This window comes from Taudactylus pleione, unplaced genomic scaffold (genome assembly GCF_031769625.1).
Source record: "Taudactylus pleione unplaced genomic scaffold, aTauple2 ptg000190l, whole genome shotgun sequence".
Classification (NCBI taxonomy): domain Eukaryota; kingdom Metazoa; phylum Chordata; class Amphibia; order Anura; family Myobatrachidae; genus Taudactylus; species Taudactylus pleione.
The window spans coordinates 4,115,995-4,138,995 of record NW_028284592.1 but is presented as its reverse complement, the minus strand read 5'-3'; the positions used below and the strand labels follow the sequence as shown (position 1 = coordinate 4,138,995).

The window sequence follows — 23,001 nt, the reverse complement described above, 5'->3', positions numbered from 1 at the left end:
AAACTGCCCAAAGATAGGTGTGCCAAGCTTGTGGCATCATATTCAAAAAGACTTGAGGCTGTAATTGCTGCCAAAGGTGCATCAACAAAGTATTGAGCAAAGGTTGTGAATACTTATGTACATTTGATTTATTTTTTTCTTTTGATTTCTTTATTTTTGTTTTATCAAATTTTCAAAAATCGCAAAAAACTTTTTACACTTTGTCATTATGGGGTATTGTTTGTAGAATTTTGAGGACAAAAATGAATTTATTCTATTTTGGAATAAGGCTGTAACATAACAAAATGTGGAAAAAGTGAAGCATTGTGAATACTTTCCGGATGCACTGTACTAGGGGCACTCAGACCCTAGATACACCCCTGGCAAATGGCTCAAAATAGAAAGAAAAAAAAAGGACTATGACTGCTGTTAATATGTACTGGTTGTCAATCATTGTATAAAACAATACTCCTGTGATACATAAATAGGCAATGGCGTGCACTGCATAAATTCAATAATTGTTTATGCCAAAATGTTTTTATTGGATAGTTAAATGTCTTGTCTAAATCTATCATTTAGTTTTGTATGTATGCTCTACCAATGTTTATTAAAAAAAACAGATACATGTTTTCTTGCATAAAATATTTATCACCATTTTAAAAATGCAGATGGAAATATAGTATTTGCCAGTTAAGACAATTGTATACAATTGTATTTGTACGTGGATCTGCATGATCTGTCAATCACAGCACTATTCTGGGACAAATGCATCCTCCATTCCAATTATGGTAAACTCGGTCCACACAGTTCATGCATACCTGTAAATACATAAAGGAATAGAGAAGGGTAATATTATCCACACAGCTGTAATATTAGGTTTATGTAATAGTACTTAGCAATTTAGGATCCAGAAGTAAGCAGCCAATTTTAATGGTAAGGACATATTTAAGAAACAACTAGTGCTTTTGTATTGCCATACACAAAGAAATCTTCAGTTTATGATTCAAATGTGTTTTTGGGCTGATTCAGAGGTGGACGGAGTGACGATATTTGTGCAGCTGAGTGATTTTTTTTTGCCACTGCGTATGCACAAAAAGTCTGAGAAACACCTATGGTGCATGCATACCACTGAGTGTACACAGAGATTGCTGTTGTGCACACGATCACACTCATTTGAGATGGTGGCGGGCAGACATGGGCATTCCTGGAAGGTGGCTTGAAATGAACACAAAAAAAGGCTGTCTCATGGGCGTTATGGGAGTGTCATAGGCATGTCAGTGAACGTGGCTGTGTTCTCAAATTCAGAGCAGCAGCTACAAAGGCCATGATTAGGGAAAGTTCAGAAGGAGACACTGCGCCAGCGATGGTGCGTCATAAGTGACGATGGTCGTCATGCTGGTGTACCAATGACGGAGTGTTTGTGTGACAGCAGAGGATTTCCACTGTCCACGGACATTGAAAGTGGGCGTCTCAGGGCTTGCAATCTCCAGTGTTCGCAATTGCTGAAGGGGAAGGCTGAGACTACCATATGTATATTATCGCAGCTGTGAATCCGAAAGTAATCGCAGCTGCTCAAGCATTAGCATCCACCTCTGAATCAGGACCTTTGTCTTTAATAAACTAGTGCTACAGAAAAAAAGTAAAAGTATTATTATATGTAACCTGGGAAAGGCAAAGCATGTTAGTTGAAAGACAATTAGTAATGGCATTATTACATAGCATTAAAAGGTTTTTACTAGCACCATAGTATAGAAATGTTCATATTTATTGGTTAATAAGATATACACGTATATATGCACGTTTCTGGTAGCAAATTCTATATGGGTCATGGCTCGTACTTTAATAAAAATTAGGACCAAATTAAGGGTCTGATTCAGAGCCGCTCACTCACGCTGTGCGTTCGCAAGCAGCCCGATGTTCTGCGTACACGCATGCGCACGCTTCCTTCTGCGAGTGTGCAGAAGGAAGCAACCCTGTTGCTCACCCAGCAAAGGCATCCCAGGGTAATGAGTGACAGGAGAGGCCGTTTGTGGGTGGCAGGACACTAATAATGGGGGGGTTGGAGATGCAAACGCAGGCGTGCCTGGGTATTTCAACGCCATTTTAGAGGTGTGCATAATTAACAGTCAGCGTCATAGTACACGTCACTTGCCTTTTTTTTTACACTGATTTCCTCGCAATGCTTGCGGTAGGGTAAAGCTACCTCAAGCACTGCATTCGCATCCGATGGTGCTCGATGTACCAATGTTTTAATACACTTCCTGGAGATAACATGTTGTTGGTGGGCGGCTCTGCCTGTGCGATTGGGCGTACACATACACAAAGTGGCCGCTCGCTAAGACATGGTGGGCGTGCTTATGCCTTGGCGAGCGATCGCTTCCCGTGGCGTCACATTGAAAAATTTGCATACACATCTAGCGAGCATACGCAGATAGCAAATGGGTCTGAATCAGGCCCTAAGTTTTATAATTAAACAGCCACAACATAAAGATAAGAATAAATACTACAATTTAAAACTTTGTGGCATATTTACTATGCTGTGGTTTGTAAAAGCCGGCAATCATAGTCAGTTTTTAATGATAGTTTGAAGCGGCAATAGCAAAGATTGCTGCTGGCATTGATCAATACTTTTAAAGTAGCAATAGAAATGAATGCTAAACCAGGCCTATCTAGCATTCATTCCTGTTGCTGCTCTAAACCTGTCAGTTGATGACAAACTGCAGCATGGTAAATACACTCCTGTGTGTTTTCAGTCTGTTACCTCAGATGGACATTAATGAGACAGCTATTGGTTATAATAATGAGTGCAACCATGTAGGAAAATGAGGTAAAATATTTATAAAGAAATATAAATCAGTCTATAATTACTTTTATACATTATGTGCAAATACATAAATAATTGAAAAAAAATAAAATAAATAGTAACTATATATTTCTAGAGGGAAAAAGGAAAACCAGAGTTACACTACCAAGTACAGAAAGTCTATTTTGAAAAATAAGTATATTAATTCACAGTTTTCTATAGCATAACATCAAAAATATAATTAGCTTATCTAATATATGGAACTATTTAAAAACCCAACTATGAATTCTACAAACTTTGTTTGAAAAGTATTAATGACCTTACCTAAAAAAGGAATTCCGTAAATCCAAAATGTTACCGGATTTAAAGCCGCTTTGGTCTACTGATGCCATAATCTGTATGTCATAACTTTGTCTGGATTAAGCAGAAGACATAACATGTACATCTATTAAAATGTATGCATCATTACTCGTTAGTTACCACAATTCAAGTTCGTCATCTAATGTTATGGATGAAAACGTTAGGAATCAAAAACAAACACACTGTAGGATGTGAACATTATGAATCAATTTATCTGATGTCATACAGTTATGGTGTCCAAATTCGTTCTTGTGCACACTCTGGTGAATACAAGTACAGTTCCTTAATCAGAACCCATTTCATATACAAACTAGAACACAACTGACAATAATTGGACCCTCTATCATGTTGTAGTTTGAGTTTGGCCAGAGAACCAATGAAAGCAATACAGATAAGCTATGAAAGCAATATACATTTTGTAACCATATGGCAAAGAAGCAATACAAATAACTTACAGAATGCTACAATAATTCATTGTGTCCTCCACTGTGATAGCAGTTTCCATTTGAGAACAGCATGCACTATAGCAGTACGTAAAAACACAGCCAAAAGTCACACAGGATGAGGTCCATTGATTGAGGTGGGAAAGATATATGAAAGTAGAGGGTGATGATCCATTTTTCAGTAAAGTTTTGACATCAATATTTGAACAAAACGGGTGATGCATGCATGATTATGTTCTGGTGGCAAAATTTGTCACTAATGTCTGTTTGCATCCCCACTAGACATTTATTGAAAAAACAATCGGGAAGCTGGCTGACATTATACCGTCAGTCAGCTTCCCGACTGTCATATCCCAGTGAGGGTGAAATGCCCGGCGTCTAGATGTAGACGCCGTTCATTTCCCCGACGCCGGGCGCCGGGAGCGGACATCCACGGGCGGGGGGGTTAGGTTTAGGGCTCCCGGGGGGGATTTAGGGTTAGGCACCCCCCCGGGAGGGTTAGGCTAGGGGTATGGAGGGTTATGGTTAGGCACCCCCGGGGGGGACTTAGGTTAGGCAGCGGAGAAGGGGGGGTTAGGCACTTACAGGGGGGATTAGGGTTAGGCACTTGGGGGGGAGGTTAGGGTTAGGCACCCCTAAGGAGGGTTAGGTTAGTCTATACTTACCTTAAAACGATCGGGATTTCCAGCGCTGTCGGGCTCATGCTGCCAGCCAGCTTTCCCTGCTGCTCACCTCCCTCCCCCCAGTTCAGCCTCTAGTCTGGCCAGCCTGCCATCCCTGCGCCCAACACCAGTCCAGCCAGCCAGCCAGACAGCCACCCACCCTGTCTTCCCTGCCCCAGTCCAGTCAGCCTTCCCTGCTCCCCACCCACAATCCACCCAGCATTCCCTTTGCCCCCCCAGTCCAGCCAGCGTTCCCTGCGACCCCCCCCAGTCCAGCCAGCCTTCCCTGCTCCCCACCCCCAGTCCATCTAGCATTCCCTGTGCCCCCCCAATCCAGCCTGCTTTCCCTGCCCCCCCCCCCAAGTCCAGCCAGCCTTCTAGTATAGCCAGGCTACCTTCCCTGTGCCTGCCAGTCCAGCCAGCCAGCCTTCCCTGTTCTGCCCCAGTCCAACCTGCCTTCCCTGTGCTCCCCCCACAGTCCATACAGCGTTCCCTGTGCCCCCACTAGTCCAGACAGTGAGCCTGCCCACCGCCCCAGTACAGCCAGCCTTCTAGTCCAGGCAGCCTGCCTTCCCTGTGCCCTCCCCCAGTCAAGCCAGTCAGCCTGCCCCAGTCCAGCCAGCCTTCCCTGCGCCCCCCCAGTTATAATAACAACTGCCCCCACAGCCCAAATGTTAATACCCCTTTAAAAGTAGCTTCACCCACATTATCCACAGCTCTGCCAACCTCTGTACCATACCCTGGGGTGGGGCCCTGCCTATTTTTTGTCAGTACTGGGCCCCACATATTCTGATGGCAGCCCTGCATATACCCATGGTTTTAACAATTTGTTTTGGTTACAAAATACATACAGTATTGGCTACTATGATAAAAAAAAACTAAAAAACATCTCATACAGAAAGTACTGTACAACACTCCATCTTGTGTGAATTTTTTTTTTACCATAGCATATGCGCAAAAACAATATACATGAACAACGAATAAAGCACCTAATCTCTCAGAGATGAATTTGCAATCAGCCGCTCAGATGCGTTTAGGTAGTCCTGACAATCATCATTTTCACCTTGCAATTGGCTAGTCGCAAACTACTGTATATGACTTGACATATGTGTGAGTGCTCTCTTCTGATCATGCACAGAATATTTTACACCATACTCACTGGTGCAAAATGGAGAAATGTATCTCTATGGCCATGGATTTAATTTTACATTGTGTGCAACAGTGTTCACAAGTGCACTAAAAGACAAAGAAATTAGCATTGTGCCTCTTTATTGTAAATCCCTAATATAGTTTATATTCATTACTGAACAAAAAATTCTAAATCAGATAAATGTGTTTTAGCTTGTTAGTTGCCAAAGAGTAACTGATTTGGGATCTTGTATCAGGGCCATAACAGGGCTTTTGTGCTCCCTGGGCCGGACATACCCCCTGAGTGCATGACATCATGCTGAGGGAACGTAGCCGGCAGTGCCGGGAATTACAGCACTGATTAAAGCATCCTCAGGATGCCTCGGGGGGCTGTAAGACTTGCACTGTGCACATCTGTAACATCCAAAAGACACTCCAGGCAGCACTACAGCAGCAATCCTGGCTGTAGGGTGCCTCTAGCACACCCCAAGTTACAGCCCTGGACTACATTAAATTCATAGTTTGATGAAATAATAAAAAATCAGTATGACAATGTCTGTGATTGTTACATGTATAAAGTGACTACCACACTTACCGGTTATTGGCCTGAAGCAGCACTTTTCCTGAGAGCGTTTCACCTTCTTTGGCGAAAAGGGGAGTCTGAAGGAGGCAGCGGACCTGGTACCAGTGTGTCAGGGGTTCTGTAGGAGCAGTGGAAAGCCAGACTGTGACACTAGGAGAAATATGCATGAATGTAACATTTCTTTAAATGAATAATGAGCAGTCTACAGTATAAGATCAATGCTTTTTTTTGCCACAGATCCTATAGAAATGTACTTACAGGGATCCAACAAATGCCACATCAAACCAAATTGCAAGACCATGAACCAATCCAGATTGCACCATGTGGAAAACAAATGGGATTTCCATTCTTAAAATGAAAACAGGTTAAAGTAAGATTTAAATTCATTTAATTTAAATCTGTTTAAATGAAAACGGTTTGGTGACAGAAACAACAGTAATAAAAAACTTTATTGTTTGAGATTCAAAGGAAATGAAACCTGGCATAATTATCTTGATTGTGTTAGGTTGAGTTTTAAATGAAGTCTAAAAGTTTTAACACATAAACTAGGCTAAAAACTCTTGTGGACTCAGAGGAAGGACCAGGGGCATACAATGTGAAATATTAATGAACAGTACTATTTCTACCAGATAAAGAGAACCTCTGCATTAGTAACTACAGATATAAAAACTGTATATCTGCTATAACACCATACACATAGAGCATACGTCATACCCACCAACAGCCTCACAGCAGATATTGTAGTTGTATCTTTGCATTGATGTCACTTTCTCTCCTCTTCCAGAATAAATATTGCAAGTTCTGTGTAATAGGTGTAATATATGGAGTCCAGTCGCACAGGATTGGATAATAAATACTTATAATGCTGATGTACAATTCTGCACCCTTGGCCTAGACCTATACAGCCTTACCAAAATCCATGTGTATAAGTGCTCTCAGAGACGCACATCAAAGGACACACAGCACAATCCTCATTTATGCTCTGTGTGCATTTAGGAAAAGCAGGACACAATGCTTTAGTAAGGTAAGGCCATTACTTTACCCCAGCAAGACACACTGGTGGCGATTAAAAAATTTCTGCAAGTCTGCTTTGCAGCTGAATCAAAGTCATAAGCATCTTATCCTCATCTCCACTTATGGCTATGTGTATCTGGTGGCAAATGGGGAATTGTATGCCGGCTACGTGTTCTGAGGACGTGCTGTGGGTGTGTAGACAGAATTGCTGTAGGTGAGTGTATTTTTCTGATTTCATATGATTTATGGGGGCAAGTCAATTCATTGCAGAGTTTCATGTGAAGAGGTTCTCGGAGCTATTCAATTGACAGCGATGTTAGCTCGACTAAAAGAATTCTTCTCGCACCCTCCTGTGCTGGCAGCGAAGCTCTTTTCCGGCTCAGTGTGGAGCTAACAGCCTCATTCTCATTCGACACTTTAGTCGGAGAATGCTGGTTCTCCCAGGTTAAGTCGCGAGAACCGCCATTCTCCAACTAGTTTTTATAGTCGGACTTGAACTGAATTGAATAGATCCGGGCACTGGCGTCACTAGGGGGGTGCGGGCCGCACTGGGTGACACCATCCAAGGGGGTGACACCAAAATAGCAGAGCTGCTCTGCTATTTTGGTGTCACCCCGTCGGATGGTGTCACCGTGACATGGAGAGAAGAAGGGGAGAGATTGTGGGCTGCCCCAGCAGCTGCAGGAGCGCTGGGGAATCCCACTGTGTGCCGAGAATGGGAGGCATTAATGCCTCCCGGATCGGCACACATAGGGGGGGCGTGGCTTCGCAGGTGAAGCCATGCCCCCTTTCATGAAGCCACCCCCTTTCGAGCATGTGCGCCAACGGCGCCCAAGGCATTTCAGTCCTGCCGCAACGGTTGTCACAGAGGTAAGTGACACCTCTGGCTGCGGGACCAACTTTCTGTCGCTATTCTCCTCGAACTGAATTGAACCATCCCCTATGAGGGCTGGAGCAAAAGCGAGTGAAATTGAAGCTTGTTCTTGCCCTAGTTAATCTGAAGCTGCATTTTGTAACTATCCCACTAGAACAATATTGTGATGTTAAATAAACATTCTCCTTTGATTGTAACCAACAGCACTTGGTAAGAACTCAAAATATTAAAATCCCTCACAATAAAATATATACTATTCCCAAATGTAGGAATACCATTGCTTTTATTCACCATGAGCACTGACGATAATACATGATAATTTTGCATTGTTATAACCAATGGGTAACATACTAAATAAATACGTTATCACAGAACCAGAAAAATAAATATTGATCACACTGTTAAAATATATCATTTAATAAATTTAGGGAGGGAGGAAAAAAGAGGAAATAAAAGGGTGAGTGGAGGGTCATAACCAACCCAGGTCTAGAGAAGCACTTTGGGTGAGACGAGACTAAAAGGTCACATAGTAGAAAGCCATGGATGCCAAATGCTGTTTTGATACAGACACACATTGATAATTTAGGTAAGTTTTGTTGAACCAATACCCAGAGTGATCTCCATTTCCTGTACTGATTTTAATTCTAGTAGAAATATCTTGGCTGGGGCAGATCTATCAGTGAATTATGCATTGTGGACATGAGCCCCATGGAGGTTAGGTGAAGCAGGCATAGGTACTCAAGGGTGGATTGAGGGGACCCATATTCACTCGGGTATTTCAACCAGTAGAAATGCTGATTTTGAAGGCATTGATGGAAACATTTAATTACTATACAAATAAAAAGGTGCTCTTACTATTCCTATACTGTCTTTTCATTTTTTGCCAGGACGGCATCTTCTTATTAGTTCCTGATAGGGTTGTTTGCTAAATTGCCCCTAAGTAGCAACTATTGTGCAAATAGCAGCAATAAAAGATTATATTTATTGGGGCAAATCTGTGTAAATCAATATATGCCCCTTATAGTTATAAGCAATTGCAGGGTACAAGTTTGGTAATGGAAAACCATGTTACGATGCAAAAATGTCTTTTTTTTTTATGCAGGGAAAATAGTGGCTACTTTTGCATGAAGTACAGAAATTACCGGGCTACTTTATTTCTAAAATGTAATTTAAAGTTCAGACAGAAGTCTTTTTCCAACTCATATTTTGTGTGCAAAGTTTAAATTTGACATCATGGAGGGCAGAGAAGAGAGAGAGAGAGAGAAAAAAAGAGGCATTGCAGTGCTACAGGTATACCGTGGTAACAATAAAGCTGCACACAATCCCAAAACTAGCTTACTGCAGCAGATACTGTAGTATAGCTTATGGAGCATCACAAAAATCTCTTGACAACTGAAAGTACGACTTGTAGCCACATGCTAACAGGACTATCTTTTAAACATCCGCATAAAGATAAAACTTAGCATTAAATATGTCTTGACGTGCACCTCATCATGGGGCAGATGTATGAAGCTCTGGAAAGTGATAAAGACCAAGCACTCAGGCCCTGATTCAGAGCCGGACGCTCTGACCAGAGCGCTCACTCTGAATCAGGGCCGTCCTATTTAAATGTGTAGCGGCCTGTTGGACGCTCGCATAGCTGTGGGTTACCACCCACAGCTTATGTGAGCGTCCATGATGATAGTCGCGATGGTCAAGACCATCGGGCTTGAGACGAGACCCTGCGGTAGGGTCTTCTGGCCGCAAGCCCTGGAGTGATTTGGGCTCTATCAGAGCCAAAATCACTCCCACTGACATCACTAGTGATGTCAGTGGGGCCGGACCCAGACGGTAGGCGTTCCCATGGGAACGCCTCCATCTGGCAGCCACGCCCCCGGCATGCCCACCAAAGGGGGCGTGCTGTCAGTCACCATCGACTGCACGTCCCCTTTGGTGCGAGACCTGGAGCGACAGCTTGGCTGTCGCTGTCCGGGTCTCGCGCATGCGCACGATGGAGCTCCCTCCGTCGTGCGCATGCTCATTGGGGTAACATCAACCCGCTTGCGAGCATCCTGTGCTCGCGAGCGGGTCTGAATGAGACCCTCAGCTCCCAACTGTCATGTGTTTCAAAAATGATAGGAGCTGATTGGTTGGTCGTTTATCACTCTCCACTTTATCACTTCCCAGAGCTTCATACATCTGCCCCATATGTGGTATATGTCATTGTTTGCCCATGTGGGTATTACTATGTGGGTAAAACCAGCAAAACACTACATGAGCGAATGGCACTTAATCGCTCCTCAATAAAACTTGCACTCTCTAAAAAATCAACAGACCAGCCATTTGCAAGACATTTCTATTTCTATTTTGATTAACCATTTGTTGACCTGCAATTATCACTGCGGGTGTCCACAATGTTTTTGATTTAGTTAATGCGCTATGATGGGTGCTAGTCACCATTATTGTGTCACTAGGTTACTTGGTTTCATTATATACTGCACACTGTCCACTTGAGCTTTGATTGTTGTACACATATACTTTCTGTTAAGAGATTTGTGTGATGCTCCATCAGCTATACTCAGCGCTTATAGTGGTGCTAGAGAAGTGGTGGAACTCACCTCCCCCCGCGCTTTAAAAAAAAGGGACAGCGTGCGCCATAACCGTGCACCAAAAAAGGACGTAGTCTCAAAAAAGGGGGTGTGATCACACAATAGTATTCCCAATTCAAATTACACCACACAGTAGCGCAATCTTGATTCACCTGATTCACATTACACCACATAGTAGTGTCCCTTATTCATGTATGACAGACAGCAGTGCCCCTTTTACACAATGCCCACATTTGTGCCCCTTATACACAATGCCCACAGTAGTAGTGCCCCTAATACACATAATGCCCACAGTAGTAGTGCCCCTTACACATAATGCCCACAGCAGTAGTGCCCCTTATGCAATGTCCATTGTGCTGGTGCCCCTTATGCAGTACCCCCAGTCATATTGCCCCTTATGCAGTGCCCCCAGTAGTGGTAGTGCCCCTTATACAGTGCTCCTAGTAGTGGCGCCCCTTATGCAGTGCCCCCAGTAGTGGCGCCCCTTATGCAGTGCCCCCAGTAGTGGCGCCCCTTATGCAGTGCCCACAGTAGTGGTGCACCTTATTCAGTGCCCCCAGGAGTGGTGTCCCCTGTAGTAATGCCCCCAGTAGTAGTGTCCCCAGAAGTTAAGCCCCCTATAGTGAAGCCGCTTACACAAAATAAAACAAAAAAAACAATACTTACCTTAAGCAATGCTCCTATGTCCGCTGCCTCCGGTCCGCCTGGCTGCTCCACTGAACTAATGGGAGAGACGTCATGACATTTCTTCCATAGTGCCCGTGGGGGGAGCCGGAAGCCCGAGCTCAAGAGTGAGCTCCAGCCTCTGGCTACCGCTGCGGGGAGGGAGCCGGGCACCTGCTGGTAACAAAATCTCAGCGGGTGCCCGGAAAATGGAGCCTGCCTGCGGTGCCAGGCTGAGGTGGGTCAGAGGAGGTGGAACTGGTTCCGTCTCCAAATAGAAGTGAAGGAATGCAATTCCACCCTGTTCCGGCCCATTTTAACCCCTGGCTATACTGCATTGTCTGCAATTTTAATTTATCCACGCTATGCCTGTATCACTGCAATGCTCCCTGTGGTCAGTTTGTGGGTCAGGGAGACAGAGCTTCGAGCAGCAGCCTGGGTTACCATGCTTACCGGACGAGCTGTGATGATGTCATCAGTGTGGGACACCCAGGCTGCTGTTTGGTGTGGTCCCTCCCACAAACCTCGGCAGAGGTGTATTAAGTGAGTAGGGAGCCCCTGTGCATTCCCCGTCTGGGGCCCCCTCTTCTCTCCTCGGCGGCTGTCCATGCACTGCCAGCACCAGTCAACTCTGGGCACTAGTCTGTGCCCAAAGTCAAATGAGCATGCGCAGATCACCGGGAAAATGGAGCTGCTGACATTTTCACAGTGATTTCCCTACTGCACATGCGCAAAATCCACGGAAAATGGCCACGGTGGCCATTTTCCAGGTGTTTTGTGCAGCACTACAGCCGACGTAGGACTTCATAGGGGTAAGTATTAAAAACTATGGGTGCAGGGTGTACAGTGTGGGCCCCCCCTGGACCCATGGGCCTGTGTGCACCGCACACCTTGCACCCATTATAAATAATTTTTGTTTGTATTCCTACAGTATTTGTTGCTGTATACCTTGGAAAAAGAGCACATTAGCTCTGAAACAAAGAAAAAACTATTTAATACATCATCCACAAAATTAGATTAACAGGCCGTCTAAAGACATAATGAATTCCAAGATACTTAGCAGCATGTGGTTAAAGTGTATCCATCATAAGCCCAGCCATGTCCTGACAGCTGTTTTGGTGCCATGTGCACCTTTTTAAAGGGATAGCCAAGGGATGCATTAAATAGTTTTTCTATTTTTGCATATATAATAGAGTACTGTTTTTTCCTTCCCAGGCTTGCACTATGAAGGATGTTTTGTATTATATATACAGTATTAACACATCCCTGTAGACCTGGAATATTCAACATGCGGCCCTCTAGCTGCTGTAGAACTACACATTCCAGATGCCCTGCCACAATTTTATTATTAGGGTTTGCTAAACCTGTGCTGGGATGTGTAGCAACACAGCAGCTGGAGGGCCGCATGTTCAATACCCCTGCTATTAAGGGTGTAGAAGGTAATACCACTGGCCGCATGGCCAGCGGTTCAAAACCCGACAGAGGTGAAGATCCTGATCACTTAATAAGGTAAGTATACTAACCCTATTTTCTCCCCTAACCCTCCCATAGAGCCCTAGCCCTAACCTTCCCCCAAGTGCCCAAACCTAACCCACCCGTCCCAGCAGCCTAGACCTAAGTCTCCCGGGGGGGTGCCTAACCTAACCTCCCCTTCCCCTAGTCTAACCGTATCCATCCCAGGGGGGTGCCTAACCCTAAGTCCCCCAGGGAGCCCTGACACCTAACCCTCCCCTCCCAGTGGCTGTCCGCGCCCGGCCTACCTTCGTTTGGTACGCCGGACGTCGGTCTCCCAGCATAGGTCTAATGACAGGTGTCGGGTTTTCAAAGCCTGTCTTTAGTACTTTTTCCCGGGATTAGACAGTCAGGAAGCCGGCGGTCGGTGTCACGGACCTCCGGCCGATCTCTCCAGATATGCCAATCTGAGAATCGCCACACGTGACTTTTACAAGTTAACTCAGCACGCGTGGTTAAATAAACCTGATAGCTGCTGCCAGCAAAAGTAACTTTAATGCTTCAGCATAAGGCGAGCTTTTGCTCTCACCTGCATACACACTTAGAAAAATAGGTAACGTGGGCCAAGTTTAGGCCTTAGGTTTTATCAAGGCTTTTTATGACCCATCAGTGAAACGTACATCGGCGGTTTGGAATGCTGACCATGGGCACTGCTCCTATGAATGGCTGTCAAATTTAAATGTTGTTATGTGAAATATGCTGTTAGTACTAGGGTGATACTAAGTTGCAGAGTGTACCCGAGACGCGGCCACAGTACGCTCGGGCCCTCATGAACAGACTGCAGCAGACACAGATGCTGCCCTATAACGTGGCATAATATAATAAGCTGCAGTAAGCTCGGGTCCAAATTAATATGACCTGGTGTCTGCGGGAATAATATGCTAATGTTGATTACAGATGCCGCTTTTAACGTGCATCATACTAAATATATATTAATTAACAACTGACAACAAACAAAGCTGATTAGTAAAGCTCCATATCCAGGCCGATGCACAGGCTATAGACCGGACAGATAAGATATTCCCCTGTTACCTCATTATAATATATGGAGGTATTATTGTATGATGAGAAGGACATTCTGAATCCCTTCTTCTTTAGGAATTTAGCAATATAGCAAATAATATCCTATATAGAAGGAACAACATGGTTAGGATCTTAAATCACGCTGATCAGTATTAACCAATGGGGGAATTATTGCATGCAATATAGTGTGTAATTTGATGCCCAAACAACAGACGAACACTAAATTGATGTCCTCATAAAATTCTTTTGAGGACTTAATATTAATTTAATAAACACTGTTGCAGAACCTTATGTACTATTTACTCCCAAATATGTTGATAGAAAATATACCGTGATATGTATAAACCTTTATGTTTAATTGGTTGAATTGGTTGATCTGATAACAAGCCTTCTATTCACTTACCATTGGAATTGGTCTGCTTGTGATTAGCAACAAATGTTTCAATGTTAATTGGTACATAGTATCTTCATCACCAATATTGACACAGTGTGTGGAGTGTGGAAATAACATAGCTTAAGCAGACTTGCATTAATATCTATGGTTAGTTAAAGCGGCTTGCTCCTTCCATCAAAATTATATATACCAGTGTATATCAATGGTTACAATATAACTATTAGGGTGAATAGATGTTCAGCACTTCACTAACCATTTGCTTACTATTTGAGCAGTCAATAACATATACATTAATTACAAGAGTCATGAATACTCAGAATACAATATAGTAATTTATTCATAGGACAAGCAGTTGCCCAAAGTGTCAACTTAATTTTTATTCACATTTTTCTATTCTTTTTTTCACAAAATCTGAATCTATTTATTTTATTTTATTGACATTTCACTGTATTAAGGTTTTAAACAACATAATAAAGGTTATATTTTAATTCATAGTAATTTTCTCTTTTGTGCGCCAATAAAGGACATTCTTTTCTCCTTCTTGTGGAATTTGTATGATAGAATCCTGTTATTGTCCCTGGCAGCACCCCCAATGGAATATTTAATTTAAAAATGTATTATTGATGGGGTTTATAATCAATCTTGCTAGTGCAGTGAGTTTTCCTCTTCCCCTTTCCTTTGATGTATACCGCGTGGCTGCCACCAGCAAAAGTAACTTTAATGCTTCAGCATAAGGTGAGCTTTTGCTCTCACCTACATACACACATTTTAATTCAAGAATATCTTCAAAGCTTAGCTACAAAAAGTTACAAGATTATAATAATATTAAATAAAAAGTTGCACACAAGTTACTTACAATTTCAAAAATAAAATGGAAGAAACAAACCACACCGTTGTCTTAAGTGATTTGGGGGATGAGGTAGTCCCTAGTGATGAACTCCGATTCAATCTGTACCTAACGATAGCCCCTCAGAAATGAATGCTGACCCAGAAGTCAGTTACAGTTTTATGCCTGTTTCTCCAGGCACCCCCCTCATCTCCATGCCCCCCCTCCCCGGGCTGATTTTCACCCTTGCCAACTCAAAGGGCATTGTCCCTCTAACTAGTGTTCCAGACATTTGAGCAGGTGTTATTTCATTTAATTAATCATTGCTCACTCCATTCTGTTTGGAGCTCAGAGATTAGGGCTGTGTCCACAGAACTGGACTACTTGCAACTGGCTAGGGAAAAGATTTGACACCTTGCTGGTTGGTCTGTCTCTCCTTGGCCTGTTAGCCTGACCCCCTTGTGGGGTTATAACCAGACTCCACTCTTTGATCCCTGCTTCAAGTGAGGAAACCACAGACATTAACAACTTGTACCCTGAGCTTAGGGCAATAAGTAAACACTAGCCAGTCCATTAACTCTCAGCTATACCATTTGAAAAGCATTTCTCCTACAGAGAATAGATTGTACATACAACGTAAACAGTGCCATTTATAACATCCCACTATAAATACTCTATGCAGTACTCTTCTTCCTGGCATCAGCAATACCACCCTCTCAGCATGACGTCCTGACTTCACATGTTCGAGGATGGAGCCATCAAAGTGCTCTGCCACTGCATTTGTGTCATACATACATCAGGTGTAGTGTAGAGATAAAATTAAGGGGTCAATCCAATTTTAAGCAATGTACTCACGGGTGTGAGTCATCGCGACAAAGGGCGCACTTGACTGCAGCCTGGATTTGCATAAAAGTACTTTCAGCCAAATTGGGCTCTGAGCAAAATGATGGAAATTCGGGGCTTGGAGCCAGCTGTGAGGGGTGCAAGATGTGGCAATGGCACATCACAGCATGCAAGTAATTGTATTGAGCTCTTGATGTGGCTTGACATAGTTACCACTAAATGCTAAAGCTGCATACTCTAATCATACACCATTTAATAATGTAATGAAGGGTCATATAAAAGAGAGAATAGTGTCTCGACAGGGTTATAAATAAATGTGCATTTCCCTCATTAAATGTAATTAAATACAAATAAAATTGAATACAAACATCTGTAGTTTTCCACTTTAAAAATCCAATGTAGATCTTCTCTTCTACAGTAGACCAAATACAAATGACAAGTAATGTGAATAGATGGCCATGACTTATATATAAGATAGTCATCATCATCACTGCATAGTGTTGTACCAGCCGACCAGCATGTCTCCACATCTAGCTGAGCTGCATTTAGATGAATACGCTCTTACTATAATCGGCCTATGCCCAGGGGCATTCCACAACTAGGACACGTGCCCTTTGCCCAAGCCAGCTCTTAAAGGCCCTGCCTACACCCCTTTCCTTCCCCGTTTCACCTCTTCAATAATAAGGGAACGATGATACACAAAAATTTACATATGCACGTATACATATGTCACAAATTTGTGTCCCCATACGCACAGCATACAACAAACTCCAAATTAACCTCATTAACTATGGAAGGCATAGCAGTATGAGGCAGAACCCTAGTGCACAGGTTCTCAAACACGGTCCTCAGGACCATAACAGTCCATATTTTCCAGGTCTCCTCACAGAATTTTAAATTAAATAATTAGCTCCACCTGTGGATCTTTTAAAATGGGTCAGTGAGTAATGAATGCACCTGTGCTCCTGCCAGGAGACCTGGAAAACATAAACTGTGTGGGGTCCTGAGAACCAAATTTGAGAACCACTGCCCTAGTAGTATCCTTGTTTGTGGTATTTCATATGATTATTATGTGTGTAGTCAGCTGTGTAAGAAAGACAGATTGTGAGAAGTCAATCACACTGACCTGTGTAAATCTTCTTCTTTGCCATCAATAAAATTAACAGTGTATTTTACTGTTTGAGCCATCAATATTCTTATATCAAATGTGTCCTAGAAAGACAGAATTAAGGCATTCGTCACAAATATAGTGTTCTAATGTTTCCTAAAAAAAAAAGTTCATCGCTTAACCCAGGGGTATTCAACATGTGGCTCTCCAGCTGCTGTGGAACTGCTAGGCTGCCTCCAGCCTCTCTTCACAATATTTAGATAGAGATTGTATGAATAAGAAAAGAGAGAGAACCCAGAAAGCACCCATCTGGGCACAACATCTAGCGCACATTTTCTCAAACCCAGTCCTCAGGACCCCAAACATTGCATGTTTTCCTTGTCTTCTCACACAGATTCACAAGTGAAATAATTAGCTCTACCTGTGGATCTTTTAAAATGTGTCAGTGAGTAATGAATGCACCTGCTGGGTGAGCTGAAAAACGTGACCTGTGTGGGATCCTGAGGACCGAGTTTGAGAACCATTGATCTAGCGTACACTAAAGCCAACAAATATAAACAGCATATGTAAATCAGCACACAAGAAGTGTTTGCTGACCTTTTCCTGTGAATAAAATCTATTCTGCTAGAGAATTAAGAGTTGCTAGTCTGATGTAGAGATCCATACAGTGACACTATCCCACTGTAAAAAAAGACTCCAGGATAGTATACATTTAATGTATATCTGTATAGAGTAGTAGGAAGAAGACAATCAGTAGCGTGCTGTGTGTTTTAATACTCAGTGAATATTAGTATGTGATTGGAATGCTGTCTTTCAACATTGGTCAGCTCAAGTTAAAGCTGGTTTTCAGGGTCCCTGCAGTGAAAGTAGGAGAGTGGTGGTCTTTATTCTTTTAGGCCAGTTCTGACTTTCTGGTTACCCAGTCATACTTACAAATTTATGCTGGCCATACACCATGCGATGCACCGCGTAGTGCGACTGCCGATCCGTCAGCAGACGGATCGTGCTGTCACTGCCGGCATTCGTGTTGTCCCCACAGACCGCACGATATGCCGGCTCCCTCCTCCACCATTTGAATGGGATCGTACATCGCATACCAGGTCAGATGGTTTTGCAGGAAGACCTGGGGATGCGCTGTATGACCCCGCGGGAGCGCACTGCACGATACCAGGTACGATATCGTGCCCATACACAGCACGATATAGCACCTATATCGTGCCGTGTATGGCCACCTTTACTCCATTTCCATGAGACATTCATGATTTTAGGCTGTCTCCAGCAATCCTGATCAAGACTGCATTGTCCCGATTGCTATGAAAGTTAGGGAGGTATATACCATTTATTGAAGCAGCAATTAACAGTTTTTGTATGTACCTGCCACAGGTGCGTGTGACAGTCAGTGGCTGGCAGACTGTGATGAGTGTCAGTCTAGTGCTCTTCAGCACCCCCAAAGTGACGCGCAGGCAGCTCCCATGGGACGTGGTCATGCCCTTTTCCCTGATTCACTAAGCCTAAATATATATGTAAAAATCTGCATATTAAAAATATATTCAACCATATTGCAGCAACCATAATGAATAATGTCCTGAAATCTTAGTATTATGAAGTATTTTATGTGTGTGAATATTTCATTTAGGAGTGAAAAGTAAAAAGAGAAATGTCTAGAAACATAGCTTCCTTGTATTTAGCTGATCTCATGAATGTGACTGTTTCAACAGAGTTTATAAATTGTGTAATGAATTAAATAAACTTGTCCAGATTGCTAATTGTTCCATCTCAATCATGTCAGTAAACATAAGTCACTCAGGAGTGTTGTGCACAAATAGACCGATGGATTCACACATACAGTAAGAACAAGTCACTGATGAAAAGTAAACATAAATGAGATGTTATCTATTCGTCATGGAGAAACAGAAGGAAGGTTATTTAATTACACTAAACTGTTGGCTTTGTTAAAAAATGAATGTATTACTACTATAAACAGGAAATTTACATTATGTGTCAAATATGAACATTTATAATTATGGGTCCTTTAACATAAACTAACATAAACTTTAACATATAGTCCTTTAACATAAACTACAATATATTTTCTCTCTGTATCCAGACCACAGTTTTAGTTCTTGTAAAGACAAATCAGTTCATCTTGTAAAGAGATAAACTCACAGGTTTATTAGTGCAGACTTAATTATCAATATTTTAATTATTTATATAGTGTCATTATGTTACGCAGCACTTTACATTTAATGTTTATCATTCTTCACCATCTTAGTGGAGCTTTACATTCACTATCATTTCTAAATCCCTTTGAACAGCAGTACATTACTATGTTTCTTCGAAGATGTTTTCTGTCCCATTGTTGTTTTCATTCAGTGGTCTTGCGACTTCTTTTTACTGCTACAATTTTTGGAACTTAAGGTACATTGATCCATTGAGAACCAGGAAGGTATGTGGGTTTTTTTTTTTTTTACGGCTCGCATATATGATGAAATGATGCCATAACTTTTTTCATATAGTCTTTTTAAAATCATGGGCAGTTGTACAGAAGTTATGTGTTTCATATATAGAAAAAAAGTAAGAAAAATAAAGCATTCTGAACTGAATGCTATCAATTTACCTAATCTATGTTACTATAGTAAAATATTGTGAAGAACTGAGGAGATGGGGGGTGAGGGGGGAGGAGTAGGGGGGTGCCTGGGAACAGGGCAGAATGTTAGAAGAATGAGGTTCAAGAGTATTCACAGTTCATCTCAAGGAAACACGACCATGTTTTTTAAAAGAAAAATACAGTTCTTCTCATACACCAGGGGCATCCCAAAGCAGAGATTGTTCACACAATTTTACACGGATGCTAAATTTTCTGTGCTAAGGTGACAGCATAATGGCATTAATAGCAAAAACTTGTGAGAGCAGGATTTCAATTCTCACTTGCCAAAAAGTCCTCACTTTAAAGATTTGTATTCATAATGCATCAATTTGCTTTGGGCTTTGAGAGAAGACTGGAGCTCCCAGAAGAAACCTACGCACACATGGGCATAACAGTCAAACTCCAGACACCTAGAGCCTGGTCAGAACAAAATTCATATGCCCAGTGCTGTGAGACAGTAATGCCAACAACTGTGCCATCATGCCACCCTCATTGATCTCTATAATGGCACATGTGCTGTCCACATGGACTGCAATGCAATTTGTGTTCCATACAGGAATGTGATAACATGAAACACTTGAAACATCACATAAGAATCCGGTTAACTGAATGTAGGGAGTCTAACCAGATAAATCAGCATTGTTCACTAAGATAATGGCAACTCTCTAACCCAAATCTGCCAAAATGTAAAAGTTCTGGCAAGAGTATTTGCTCTTTAAAGAATGATAAGGGTCAGTATCCCACAAATTGCAGAGGTCTTGTATTTCAGCACCCTGACAATTTTAATCTTTGTGAGAGTGGATTTAATAGATCAACATTGCAATTTAAGATAAAAGCTAGACCAAAATTTTAAAATAATTGTGTTTGTCACATCTGTCACCACTGTATTTCATGAAACACAACACTTACAACAATGGGTTGTCTGAAGTATTCATCAATTGCAGCACTCCGCAAACTGGTAAGGTTAACTCCATAGAAGCATTGCTGGTACCTATATGTTACAAAACATTTGCAATAATAAAAGCATTACACAATTAGTTCACACATGATAAAGAATTCTACAAAATTATATATCTTAAAGTTTTGTAGTTTTTATTGGTTCTTAGTGCAATTTAGTTTTCAAATAAAAGAAGAGTTGAATTTTTTGCCTTATTTCGCAATGCACTGCACCCATGACTGTTTACTAGCCATGTGAATAGCAAAAACGAACCTAAATGGGTAAAGGACCCCTTCCTGCAACATTTTATCACCCCACATACCCTACCCCAAATATAGGCAGAGAGTGTAAATGTGAGAATGAACAGCTGGTTAGCAGGTAGCACAGGGCCGTAATGAGGGGTGTGGAAGCCGCTCTCTGCTAATTGCAGCCCGGACTGGCAATCCCTGGGGGAGGAAGAAGGGATTTTTCAAAATTCAACTCCTAAGGGGGTGAAAAGGGCTAAAATGTTTCCTCCCCCTGTGCAATGTCCTGTTTTACTGACTCATCGTGGCTGTAGCACAGCTCATATTCAAACACCAATTGACATGCCAAGTACTGCCAAACATCACTGGCAGTTGGGGTGGCTCCTATTTGAATAGTGAGGGAAGGGAATGTGTTACTACAGAGATGAGAGAGGAAAATGTGTTACTACAGTTACATTGGGTGAGGGAGGGGAATGTGTTACTACATTGGTGTGAGGGGGTAATATGTTACTACAGAGGTGAGGGAGGGGAATCTGTTATTCCAGAGATGAGTGAGGGGAATAAGTACTACAGGTGTGAGTGAGGGTAATGTGTTACTAGAGGTGTGAGGGAGGGATTATATTTTTACGCAGGTGAGGGAGGGGAATGTCGAATGTGTTGCAAGACAGATGAGGGAGGGAAAGGTGTTAATACATAGGTGAGGGAGTGGAATGTGTTTGTAATGTATACAGGTAAAGGAAGTTAATGTCTTACTATAGCAGTGATGCATTACTATAGAGATGAAGGATTAATGTGTTATTGGAGTGGTGAGATAGATATTTACTGTTTCCATTTCCGAGGTCTACTCAGGGGAAAACATCTTCTAGTATTTATATAAACCGCTAACGGTGGTTTTCTTTGCAACTTTTTTTTTTTATTAAACAAGTAGTCTTCACTGACACTAATCTTATATACATTCACCATTAATTTACATCCTAAAACATTTGTGACTTTTTTTTTTTTTATGATTGCAATTATTTTGATATTCACTTCACAAACTGATGTTCTTTTTATGTGGATCAACCAATTGAAGTACAGCATTAGGTACTTACTCTCAGAGCCATAACAAGACTTTTTGGTGCCCTGTGCCAGAAAGAGCATTGGCGCCTCCCCCCCCCCCCCATTTTTTTAAAATATAGATATAAGATAGTGCACCTGAAAAAGGGCCATGGCCTCATGGGGAAAGGCCAGGGCAGAGATAGGGGAGGCCAGGAGATACTGGGGATAAAAGAAGAGGAAGCTACAAGTGAGAATGATAATGAACAGGAAAATTGAAAGTCCCAAACAGCGCCCCCTGCCCTGCGGTGCCCTCTGCCATGGCACAGGTCGCACTACCCTAGTTACGGCCCTGCTTACGGCCTTGCAGTGAGGTAACCATTTCTCATTTTAGGAGATGTATCAAGCCTTGGTGGGGAGATGTATCACACCTTCAAAAGAGATAAGGGCCACAAATCAATTCAAAGCGATGCTGAATAGCCCTGGGGGGGAGCTCCCGAAGCTATTCAATTCAGCGCGATGATAAGTCGGAGAATGACGGTTATCGCGACTTAACCTGGGTGATTAGTCGCGAGAACCGGCATTCTCAGATTAAAGTTCTGGCCGCGAGGCTATTAGCTCTGCGCTAAGCCGGAAAACAGTTGCACGGCCGACACTGTAGTCAGATTTCTTGGACAAAACATTGCGCTGAATTGAATAGCTCTGGGAGCTCCCTCCCGGGGCTATTCAGCATAGCTTGGAATTGAATCACGCCCATAGTGGAGAAGTTGCCCATAGCAGCCATTCTAACTGTCCTTTATCTAGCACAGTTTATAAAATGATCGTTAGAAGCTGTTTAGTTGGTATGGGTAACTTCTTTGTCAGGGAGCATTTGCAGTGCATGATTTTCATTTTTCCAAGTTGGTGCACAGGTGTATTTATTACTGGCTGACACATTTTAAAAGATCCACAGGTGTTGGTAAATCTGGCAGCATTGCATCCCCCATAGAAACCAATTGGGGATGCTGCTGCCAACGGGAATGGAGAGATCACAGCAGGTATCTAGGAGATACCTGCTGCGGTCCCTCTTTCATACATCCGGTGGAAACTTAATATTTGTGGTTAACCCCGAACGGTTAAAACGGTTGTTTTCAGGGATTAAACCTCAAATATAAAATGAAAAATAGGCCTCATAGAATGAAGCTCCAGTGCAATTCGTTACCAGACACTCACGTGGTGTCTCCTGATGTCCTGCGCAACCTAGTCCCCCAGCAAACTTCTATCAAGCCCTTACCAGTAGTGTTATGCTCCAGTCTGGGGATTTTCTCTAATCACAGAGTATCTTCAAGTATAGC

General features: G+C 42.5%; 1 protein-coding gene across 2 annotated transcripts in view; it reads right to left on the bottom strand.

The window, feature by feature from the left end:
• Positions 1 to 542: 542 nt before the first annotated feature.
• Positions 543 to 23,001, bottom strand: part of LOC148519353 (histone-arginine methyltransferase CARM1-like) — a 200,177-nt gene continuing 177,718 nt past the window's right edge. For both annotated transcript variants that reach the window (XM_088476635.1, XM_088476636.1), the window contains 6 exons: positions 20,360 to 20,441; positions 16,822 to 16,907; positions 6,217 to 6,306; positions 5,971 to 6,108; positions 3,107 to 3,196; positions 543 to 797 (listed from right to left, as the gene is read on the bottom strand). In XM_088476635.1, coding sequence (XP_088332761.1) covers positions 788 to 797; positions 3,107 to 3,196; positions 5,971 to 6,108; positions 6,217 to 6,306; positions 16,822 to 16,907; positions 20,360 to 20,441 — 496 coding nt within the window. In that variant the 3' untranslated portion in view covers positions 543 to 787. The remainder of the gene's footprint in view (positions 798 to 3,106; positions 3,197 to 5,970; positions 6,109 to 6,216; positions 6,307 to 16,821; positions 16,908 to 20,359; positions 20,442 to 23,001) is intronic.